Source organism: Culex quinquefasciatus, chromosome 2, assembly GCF_015732765.1.
Source record: "Culex quinquefasciatus strain JHB chromosome 2, VPISU_Cqui_1.0_pri_paternal, whole genome shotgun sequence".
NCBI classification, from domain to species: Eukaryota; Metazoa; Arthropoda; class Insecta; order Diptera; family Culicidae; genus Culex; species Culex quinquefasciatus.
Window position 1 is genome coordinate 132,846,845 of NC_051862.1, and position 11,708 is coordinate 132,858,552.

Consider the following 11,708-nt stretch of genomic DNA (forward strand, 5'->3'; position numbering starts at 1 on the left):
GAATTCGTTCGAAGACCTTAAGAATACAGCATTGATATTACGCCCACTTACCGTGCTGATGTAATGCATATTCATTTGAACGTTAATGATTATGGACCTACCACGGGGTACGTCATGCTCAGCCCTCCACTATAGATCAGGTTTAACCCCCTCTAAAAGTGTATCTATTTTTGCTCTAGGTCCAGCCAGAAGCATGATGCGGGTGGTGTATTGACTGACAGGCACCCTGCGCGGACAGCTCTGTGCCAAAGTAATCATATTTTTCGCGCAAAATTAAAGCCCATTCGAGGTAATGCGATTTTAAGGTTCATTAGGCTAAAGTGGTACAACGGCGTTTAGTTGATCGTTTCGGTGTAGACACGATGGAAACAGCAATACTCTTTGAGTTGGGATAATGAATTTAATGTTCCACTTCAACAAAGTGTGAATATACTAAGCGACCTGTCACGTAAACATGACAGAATTAGTTGATCACGTTAAGAATGGCATCTTTTAAGAAGACAATATTCATGGGGTCCACGAAGCACTCCCTGGACAGCGACTCGACGACACGATCATGTATCTGCTTGTCATCGACCTGACAAAACTCCAGAATGGACATTACCACCGCCGCAGCAAGGATTAGCCGATTTGACTTGAACTGCACGAACATGTCTTCGGAATTCATACTCGATCTCAAGCTGTCAACAGAACAAAACGTATTCGAATGTGATTAAATTAATGATTCCACCAATTGGACCGCTGTAGGGAGTCCCACCCAGGTAGCCTAACCTGCTGTAGATGGCATGTTTTTGAGCATAAACGACCCGCAGCAGTTTGACCCCGACGTCGCCGATGGTATTCTTCCGGGCTATTCCAAGCGTCAAAATGTAGTCCTTCGAAAACCGCTCTACAGCACCCAGCAGGAGGGATTCAGATATCTGAAACGAGCAACGACAAAAAATGTGTACGCAATCAGCAAAACATGGACAATTGGTATTAATTAACGTTGCGGAACAACAGTACAATTTATTAACCAACCCTACCTGCGAGTGTTGAAATAGAATATCCACAACCTGCTACTGACCTTGTAGTTCAACGTTTTGAGCACATCGAATTCCATCTCCCGCAATCGCCCATCGTTCCAAGCCAGCTCTGGGCTGGTGCGTTCAAGTATTTGCTGCATCAACCCGGGATCCAACATGGTGCTGGAGTTCAAGTACTTCCCAACCAGATTGAGCACCGTGAGCACGTACAAAGGCGCCTGCCGAAGAAAGTTCTCTTCGGCCGAATCATCATGAGCAGCTAGAATCTTCACCAGCAGTTGTTCCAACGTGTCGATGGCCGAGAACTCGATGCTGTGGGAAAGCTGGAACCGTTCGCACAGACTAGACAGCAACCGCGTGATCGCCGGCATAACTTTGTCCGTTGGGTATGGGTTCAGGATGGCCTGCTCGGTGTCCTCTTGAAATTCTTGCTTCCAGTCAACGGTGAAGTAGGACTCGGTGCTCAGATTTAGCACGGTATCGTCCTGGGATTGGCCTGCAGGCTGGGATGATTCGCAGTCCATTTCCGGTAAGGTTTGTTATCGCGAAAGATTGTAATAAGGTTATGTCACTGATAAAGCAGCTAGCACAACATTGGAGCACGTGCTTGATAAAGGATAAATGTCAGTTGTTGCGCACACAAGCAGGCCATGGTAGTTATAGAATACAATACTGCCCATAATTGAAAATTCGGCTATTATGCCAAATCAAGTATTCCGAGAAAAACGCGTTTTAGTGTTTGTCACAAAATCTGCGTCAAGGCAATTTCCCATAAGAGTGGCATATTAGCCGTTTTGTTTTTCGCATTGGCAGCCAAGTCCAAACACTACTTCAGCAAAATTCAAGTTCCAAAAGATGCGTTGGAACATCCTCTATCACCTGGTGCTAATATCTCGTTTTTGTCAAAAGTGGATGTTAGCCGTTTTTTCAATGGTGGGCAGAATATGCCACTCTTACGGGAAATTGCCTTGATGGAGATTTTGTGACAAACACTAAAACGCGTTTTTCTCGGAATACTTGATTTGGCATAATAGCCGAATTTTCAATTATGGGCAGAATACTTGTTCGTAACTGGGCTGATAACGTAGGGTTTCAATTCCAAGAGGCTGCAATGCCTATGTTCGCATGAATGTCTGTTAAGCAAGAACAGCAACCTGAGAAAAAACGCATGGCAAGTTTATCCCACACATAAGGATACGTGTTAAGTTTTTTGCGGAAAAATGTATTTCCTCCGGATATTTTTAAAGTTTTTTGAAATCGCACATGTTTTAGAGAAGAGGATAAATAAGAAGAGGGACCGTGGTGTAGGGGCAAGCGTGGTTGCCTCTCACCCAGTCGGCTTGGGTTCGATCCCAAACGGTCCCGGTGGCAATTTTCGAGACGAGATTTGTCTGACCACGCCTTCCGTCGGATGGGGAAGTAAATGTTGGCCCCGGTCTAACCTAAAGTGTTAGGCCGATAGCTTGGTCCAGGTGTAGGAATCGTCTCCCTGGCTGGTAGGCAGTTGAACTCACAATCCAAAGGTCGTCAGTTCGAATCCCGGGGTGGATGGAAGCTAAGGTGTAAAAAGAGGTTTGCAATTGCCTCAACAATCCAAGCCTTCGGACACTTAGTTTCGAGTAGGAAAATCTCGCAATCGAGAACGCCAAAGCAATGCTGTAGAGCGAATAATTTGATTTTAGATGTTTTGGTAAATAAAAAGTTGATGTTTTCAACGATGGTGTTATAAATTCTGTAACATTCTTAATATTTGACGAATCTTCTCGCACTATTTGACAAAGTTGTTCTCAGGAACACGAACTATGAGCTCATGAAGTTTTTGAAAATTGCAAAAAAAAATGTTCAGGTGTTCAAAACTGTCAAAAACCAAAGCGCACCTATTTTACGGGTTAAATCCCATTTCAACTTCAAAGTCAAAGCGCCAGGTCCTTTTGCAACCAATCAAGCTCATATTTGGGATTCGGGCTCAGTACATCGACCATTTTGTTACATCAGGTAATTTTTTTTCCTTGGATGGCCCACCTCATACCCATACACAGTTTTTGTAGTATGGAAGATTTACGAGCAGATATCTTTCGATAATTCTTCGTTCATGTTTAGAGAGTGTCCTGTAATCTTACTCCACTTCCGTGTATGCCCATCCATATCTCTCTTATCTCGTCTCAAGGCGCTCTTACAAATCCTATCGACGTCGTCGTGCTATCTTGTCGCACCCGCCATTTTGACGTTCCGAGAAAAACGCGTTTTAATGTTTGACCTTGAATATTTAAAAACGAGAGCACGCAATGTAAACAATAACAAACACGTTTTGTTTGGCTCACCATTCTGTGCATTGTCCCAAAGTTTGATTGAAGTTGGTTGCTGGAGTCCCGAGTTATAATTACAAATGTTTACGGTAGTCTAGCTTGTACAGTATGTAAAAAAAGTATTTACACCCCTTGGGCACTATGCACATATTGTGATGAAACATCTAAACAATTTAATGTTGACAGAAACCTAGTACTACGTTTTGTTCAGAAACTCATGCCAGACATTTTGCTACAAAAAGCTCATGAAAAGATGATTTCTATAAAAAGTTATATAACAAATACTATTACGAAACTAAAAAAGGTGCAAAAAAAGTTTGTACACCTTTCGAAAAATTAACATAAATAATGTTATTTGTTGACAAATCACCATAAATCCAGTCTCCCAACTTCAAATAGGCATCCTTGACTGATTAAAAAAATAATTGAGATTGAATATAAAGTTTACTAACTACTTAGTATAAAAGTTTATTTAACTCTGGAAATTCTATATAAAACATATCTAAACTTAATTTTGCAAACTTTTAATTCAACTAAATGTCAATATATTACCATAGAATTGCTAAATAAACATTTTGGAGTGGGTATAACACCGTTTTGGGGGTATTTGTATCGATAGAATAGATTTTTCGTTGGAATTTCGTACCAACCCGGAATTACGTCGTCGGAAAATCCGCCGGCATTCGAACCGGTCCACAATTCTTAAGTCAACCTATGTGGTATCGGAAAGGGCATAAAATTTCCGATCTTTTGATATCCATACATCTAGGTTTTCTATAAAACCCACGATTTTAAATACCTAGGTAAAAACGTTGTTATGGTTTTGTTTGAGCAATCTGCCAAAAATGTATGGAATTTCGTAATTTTTGTTCTCGTGGATCAAACTTACTTTTTGCCCAGGTATTTAAAAACGTGGGTTTTATAGAAAACCTAGATGTATGGGTATCAAAAGATCGGAAATTTTATGCCCTTTCCGATACCACATAGGTTGACTTATGAATTGTGGACCGGTTCGAATGCCGGCGGATTTTCCTACGACGTAATTCCGGGTTGGTACGAAATTCCAACGAAAAATCTATTCTATCGATACAAATACCCCCAAAACGGTGTTATACCCACTCCAAAATGTTTATTTAGCAATTCTATGGTAATATATTGACATTTAGTTGAATTAAAAGTTTGCAAAATTAAGTTTAGATAAGTTTTATATAGAATTTCCAGAGTTATATAAACTTTTATACTAAGTAGTTAGTAAACTTTATATTCAATCCAAATTCTTTTAAATCAGTCAAGGATGCCTATTTGGAGTTGGGAGACTGGATTTATGGTGATTTGTCAACAAATAACATTATTTATGTTAATTTTTCGAAAGGTGTACAAACTTTTTTGCACCTTTTTATTTTCGTAATAGTATTTGTTATATAACTTTTTATAGAAATCATCTTTTCATGAGCTGTTTGTAGCAAAATGTTTGGCATGAGTTTCTGAACAAAACGTAGTACTAGGTTCCTGTCAAACTTTAATTTTTTTAACATGTTTCATCACAAAATGTGCATAGTGCTCAAGGGGTGTAAATACTTTTTTTACATACTGTACGTGCGACAAACGCATCCTGACTTTCCTGGCCTGAAATCCCTTTGGCCTTTTGTCGCACTTACATCAATTTTCATGGAGTGACAAGATAGCACGACAAGATTGAAACTACTTTCATATGTAAAGTGACAAAAATGCACGGAGTTTTTTCGGTTTTTGTTGAATATCTCAGGATTGAAATCGAATTTTGGGGATCTGTGAAGGTCAAAAGGTGAGGCATTGTGAGCTGCACAAAATGGCGTTCTTAACTCAATTTGGCCCAAAATGCACGTACGACAAGTTAGCATGATGGCGACGCTATGTAGAGTCTTTCATCACTCAGATTGCATCAAATTTAGGGTATTGGAACCATTTGCTATTCCACTCGCATATGAGCGCATAGGGTTAAACCGCGCCCAGATTCGCGTTACTTTTGATCAGGTTTATCATATGCGGCCCAAAGTGATCCCATGCGAATGCGTACCGATAATGAAGATGGCCGACCGTCATAACGTGCTCTTCCTCACAGTACCATCGTGGGTCACTTCTACTCCAACGGCCGTGTCCGTACGAACTCCTTGCAGTTTCTTTTAAACTCGTTGATGTTGCTTGTCGTCTTTGCATTCTCTGGAAGCTGGTTGTAAAGTTTAAATCCTTTGTAAAACAGCGAGTTCTGCGTGCATGCCTTTTTCCAGTTCTGCAATCTGAGATCGTCAGCTCCTCTAGTGTCATGCTTATGGATATCTCTTCCGCATACCATGGCTTCCGTCAAGTATTGTGGCGCCATCCTTTTTTTCATACGATAAACAAACACAAGGGTATTGTACTCGATTCTTTGCTTTACCGACATCCATTGCAAACATTCGAGCATGCTCCGTCGAGGCGTCAGTCGATCACACTTTAGTATCAGCCGCATTATTTTGCTTTGTAGTACCTGCATCCTTTTCAGTTGTCGTTGTGTTCCCAGAAACAAGATCGATGAACAATAGTCAAAGTGAGGAGCGATGAGCGAATTGTACACCTGAACTTTCGTCTCTGCCGTCAAGTAGCGATTGATCCTACACAGAACACCAAACTTCCGTGCTGCCTTCCGAATAGTATAGTCAATATGTTCGTTGAAATTCAACTTTTCGTCCAACATGACTCCGAGGTACTTCATAGTCTCAACCCGCTCCACAACTCCTCCATCCATCTGTACACACCGTCTGCAGTCGTTGGTTTTCCGTGTCGTCACTACCATGCACTTCGTCTTCGCGATGTTCAACTGCAGCTTCTTCCATTTCAACCATTCCGTGAATCCTACTAGCTCTTCGTTCATGATGTCAAAGCACTCGTCGAAGCTGTCACCAATCACAAACAAAACTGTGTCATCGGCGAACAGGTTCACCTGTACTCTCCTCAGTGCCTGTTTAATGTCGTTTATGTACAGTATGAACAGTAGTGGGCCTAGCACGCTTCCTTGCGGTACTCCGAGCTTGACTGCTGTTTCTGATGACACCGCGCTATTGTACCTTGTCGCTTGCGTCCGGTTCTCCAGGTAACTGCTGAACCATTTTAGTACCGTGCCCCGTATTCCACTTTTCTTGAGAACACCTATTAGTTTCGTCCGGTCAATGGTTTCGAAGGCCCGCTTCAGATCCACGAAGACTGATAGAACAACTCTTCCTTCTTCAATACACTGCTTCCACTTCAACAGCAACAGGTTCAGCGCCGATTCACAAGAGTGATGTTTCCGAAAACCAGATTGTTCCTTCAGCAGCACACCAGTACGGTCAATGAACGCTAACAGTTGTTCCTTCACGATTATCTCCATGACCTTCTCGTACAGCGGCAACATGTTGATGGGTCTGTGGTCCTCCGGATTCTTCAATTTAGGAATTTTTGGAATGGGAATCACCAAGGTCCTCTTCCATGCGTCTGGGAATTCACCTCGAGACAGCGACTTGTTTACGATATCCAGCAACTCAACTGCAACCACGTCCAAAGCATCCATCATGACCCGTTTCGTGACATGTTCAACTCCAGCACAATTCTTGAGTGACCGTACCGTTTCCTTCAGTTTGTTCACTGGATCGTCTTAAAAAGTTATAGAAATTGAATATCTGACAAATCGATTTAAAGTTATGAGAGAGTTACTAATAGGAAATGAATTTGGAGAGCGGATGTTTTTTTTTATTATTTTGAACATTTTTTCAATTGTTATTTTTATCAAATTTAAAATATTTTGGCAGAAACTTGTTTGAACAAAAAAATTACTTATTACAAGCCAAACTTTAAAAATTTGAATGCAAAAAGTATACACCCTTGGGAAAAAAATGTATCAAAATTTGTCATAGTGGATTTGCTACTAAAAATGTTACCTTTTATAACAGATTTTGCAGATTTTTTTTTACATGGGTCATTATTTACATATATTGGTTTTCCACACAAGCTTCCGTTACATTCCTCGGTCGATTGAATCGATACATGTTATTTATGGCATCCATTATCAGGTGGCATAATAATGTGCAATATATTCCCCCCTAAAAAGACTGATTGTGCTAATTGCGGTAATGGTTATGAATTGCTCATGTCGATCAATTGGTGGCTCCGTGGCCGTGCACCTGAGAACCCGGGTTCTTTCTAACCAGAGCTGGCCGTCCGTGTTGGAGGTAAGAGGTGTGGACAGCTACTTTATGAGTAAACGGTTGCAAACTTGATACTCCGGAGAGAAAGAGTTTGCTCAGCAGATACACCAACTAGCTAAATTGTGTACTTACGACACCGTGCCGCTATAGCTGGTTAAGCTAGCAAGTCTAACGGGTGCAGTCATGCTGTCAGTCAACTATGATATCCTTGTTTTGAGCGAAATAAAGTTTTCACCATTCACAACAAGGTGCAACATTTGCGAAACAAGCTCGGCCATGTGGATACCAACTGTGTGCCACAGGAGGTAATATTAGCTTTTAAGTGTTTGTAAAGGATTTGATCGAAATGACAGTCGTTCATAACAAGTTGTTGAGAAATGTTGAGAATGGCAGTTGAGTAACTGCAGGCTTCAAATAACGTGTTGATGGGAATTTTCGCAAATTTTCTTGAAAGTGGTACCAGTTTAGTTGTCCTGGGGTGGGAAATCAGGTCACGATGTCTAGAATCCATAAACCTCCCTCTCACATCAGAACATGTCTCAATTGATCACAAATCGGGATCACTTTGCATACCACAAACATGATCAAGATCCCTTCCCTATACAGACGGTGTCCAGCTCAGTAGCCAGTACAGTGGGTAAGACCCTGACGGCAGGGGGGCGTTCCTCATTGACATTGAACGGCCAGTACGGTGTATGGATCGATGTAATGATTATAGTTTGCTACCCCTATTAACCCGATCGAACGAAATTATTTAATCATAAGTAATACTCCAAGCTCGGCCATACTAAACGCCATAGAGCTGCTCTTGCCATTCTTGTGGCGCATGCGACTTTAGTTGTAGCTGCTAGCACTTTAACGTGATACCCGCCACAAAGGGAGGGGGTCCCTTTCATAAGTAGGAGTTGCAATTAGGGCGGCTCGCGATCATTTATCAAAGCGTTAAGATTTACCATTACCAGTGGAAGCGAAAAATTCGTGCTTTGGCGCATAAAACATGCAAATTGAATTAAATGCCAATAATTTATTCTAATAGCTACAAATTTATTTGAGCTCCACGGCAACGATTTGGTAAAATAGATTTGAGGTGCATTTTGGTCGCTGGGTCACCCCTTAAGGCAATTGTTTACCGGGCCGGGGGAAACAGTCCAAAAATAGCATGGAAGTTGAATCATGCCGGAATGCCGTACTTGGAACTGATCTGGTGGTGCACTCTGCATTAAGTTGCTCTCTTGGCGCACAATTACGTGGCTAAATTTGGGCCAGACGTGAAACCAGAAAATCAATTTAACAGAGTAAAGTGTCCTGTGGATTGATCTCACGGTTAATTTTATTGGTTTTACTAAGTTTGCTATACTAGCTTTTTTTGCCTCTCATGCTGAACGCGTTATTTTTTTCCTTCAATGGAATTTTAATTGTTTTATCTTGCAAATATGTACAATGAAAAAAACTAAGACATTCACACTACAGCCCACAGGTCTTGGCGATTTGTGATTTATCACGTCTTTTTATGTGTAATTCCATATTTTTACCATCAAATTTTATACCTCCCTGATTTACATTATTGTTGACCTCAAGGATAGTGGTGTAGAAAAAGAAATCTATTTGGACGGATCTCTTCGCACTTTTAATCACGAGGTTTTCTGATATTGTTTGTAATTTTTTGAGAAACTCGAAAAAAGAAAAAAAAAACATTTAAAATTGCTTTGGCTTGGGACGCTGCCATTCGGGCTCAAATTTGGGATACGGACTTACCACCAAGATTATTCCTTGTCGAGGAAAAATCATCCACTTTTAACCCCATTACGGTTTTCTAACAAAGAAAATAAAACTAACTGAAGTCATTAACAACCTGCAGGAAGCATTTCTCTAACTCTAATGAATTTATAACGTATTAAGCAAATATGACTAACGAGCTCAATGGCACTTCTGGTGTCGAAGTTCTTCCCCAACGACCCCCCATAAAATAGACAAAAACATCATATTTTAATATTTATGGCTACTCTAATACGTTCTATAGCATCGTCAACCAATCAACTGGCAATATTTTACGATTATAATACCCGATCTAATCCTGATCCCGTGTGTCGCGTGTATTCAATTCACAGGAAAAATCATTTGAAGCCCGGTGGGCACGCTGATAAACAAACCTCATAAAGTGATCTAAAATACGCAGTGCCGATTAGATTAATCTTTATGGGTATCGATTAAGCCGTCTCGCACCTCGTTGTTTGCACCCAGCACCAGCTGGCGTATAGGCCATTTCAATATTTTATTTGATTTTTCTTCCGATTGCTATAAATGAAGACTGTGCGCGCCCGCGTCGTGTCACAGAACCGCGAGCTGTTCTAACGACTAGGACTAAGTCCTCACTCTGTGTAGCCGATCCCAATCCCAAGTTCACAGCTCGGTATGTCCCCTCAGAGTGCACACAAGAGTTATACAGGAAGGAGAAAAAGTTGCTCCTTAGTCGACAAGAATAACCGGATTTTCAACACTTCCTTAAGATCATGAACTCAATGCTGAGAGACCTTAACTTCGGTTTTGTTCAAGATGTTTCCAAAGTTTTCGAAAAATCGAACAGTCACTGTAGAAGCTACACATTACCGCAGGGAGGTTTTATGCCGTGTGAACTAACATTGGCATTGATCTTATTTATGACCGCACTACCAGTAGGTGCTGCCCGGACGGTGGACTCAACACACCCGAACCGGCCATCGGCCGTCGATTGAGAAAGGGAAACTGGACGAAACGCGATGTGCATTCCAGTCCTCCTGATGTAATTTGACCCGTTCTAGGTTTCAGAGAAGTAGTTGTGACTTAAGTCATCGGCTGCTGGATGAATTGAATCCTTTCAGACTCTGTAGCTCGGTTGGGGGAGCATGCATAAATAAGATACCAGTACCTCACGTTTGAAGGGGAGGGAGTTTCTAGAGTGGATGAAATACCTCGCAGCCTTCGCCAAAGTTTGGACACGAATAGGATCCTAAAGCCCTATATAAATTTGTATGTACAACGGTAAAAAAAACACGAATAAAAATCACTTCTGATCACTTTTTTCATTTAAATGCAAAAAAAACGTTACTTAATACACCCTTAGGTGGTTGGTGCCTTCCTCACATTTAGAGGGTAATGCTATACAAAATTGATACAAAAGGGTGGACCTTTCAGTGTTCTATCAACTTGATTCATTATTCATACCTTCAGATTGGGTAGTCAAATCATCATAATTCAGGGCATTTATGTGCTTATAACTATCCAAAAACAGGTCGCATGATAGATTCTGGCAAAGTTTTCATCAAATTATCTGAGATCCGGACTCCGAAAATTTCATAAATAACACTTAAGTGCTTATAACTTTTGATAGGGTGGTCAGATCTTCAATCTGTTGGACTCGTTGAAAAGGTCTTCCGAATACCTTTTCCACCACACACACAGACATTTGCTCAGAAATTGATTCTGAGTCGATAAGTATACATGAAGGTGGGTCTAGGTGGTCAAATAAAGAATTTCGTTTTTCGAGTAATTTTATAGCCTTTCCTCAGTAAGGTGAGGAAGGCAAAAATGACAAGGCAACATTCTTTGATCGATCAACTATGATCCCCTAGGAACGAGCTGTCAAGTAGAAACTTTTCTGTCAAGAAGGGTAGAGATGCTAATTTTTTAAATTGATTTAAAAATCAATTCTAGATCCTTTGCGGTCCTACAATCCTATAATTTTACTCAGAAAAATAAGCTTTATCGTTGTGAACAAAAATATCACAAATTGAGGCTTAATTGGGTACTAAAGCCCTATGTCAATTTTTATATACAACGATTAAAAACACGATTAAAACCCATTTCTGATCATTTCTTTTCATCAAAATAGTTTTTGACAAGACAACATTTTTCGATGGATCAACTATGGTCCCCTTGGAACGAGCTGTCAAGTATAGAAGCTTTTCTGTCAAGAAGGACCGCGAGGTTAATTTTTCAAAATTGATTTAAAAATCCATTTTAAACTCTTTGTGGTCGTACAAAGGGTCATTGTACTCAGAAAAATAAGCTTTATCGCGGTAAACAATAATATCAGCAATCTAAGCTTCATTTTAGGACTCAATTTTAGTACCAAATAAGTGGTAATGCATCTATTTCAATCGGGCATCTAAGACTGATTTCAAATGTAATCAAGCAATAAA

General features: G+C 40.5%; 1 protein-coding gene across 1 annotated transcript; it reads right to left on the bottom strand.

The window, feature by feature from the left end:
- Positions 1-432: 432 nt before the first annotated feature.
- LOC6050052 lies at positions 433-1,629 on the bottom strand. The gene is made up of 3 exons (XM_001866684.2): positions 1,067-1,629; positions 772-920; positions 433-680 (listed from the first exon to the last, which is right to left on the bottom strand). Exons 1-3 carry the CDS (start codon positions 1,547-1,549, stop codon positions 464-466), a joined length of 849 nt encoding a protein of 282 aa, XP_001866719.1. The 5' UTR covers positions 1,550-1,629; the 3' UTR covers positions 433-463.
- Positions 1,630-11,708: the final 10,079 nt, after the last annotated feature.

Coding starts and splice junctions, on each gene's coding strand:
- LOC6050052 (XM_001866684.2), bottom strand. CDS start 1,549: ATGGACTGCGAATCATCCCAGCCTGCAGGCCAATCCCAGGACGATACC. Junction 921..1,066: donor TCAAAACGTTGAACTACAAG/GTCAGTAGCAGG, acceptor TGCTCGTTTCAG/ATATCTGAATCCCTCCTGCT. Junction 681..771: donor AAACATGCCATCTACAGCAG/GTTAGGCTACCT, acceptor TTCTGTTGACAG/CTTGAGATCGAGTATGAATT.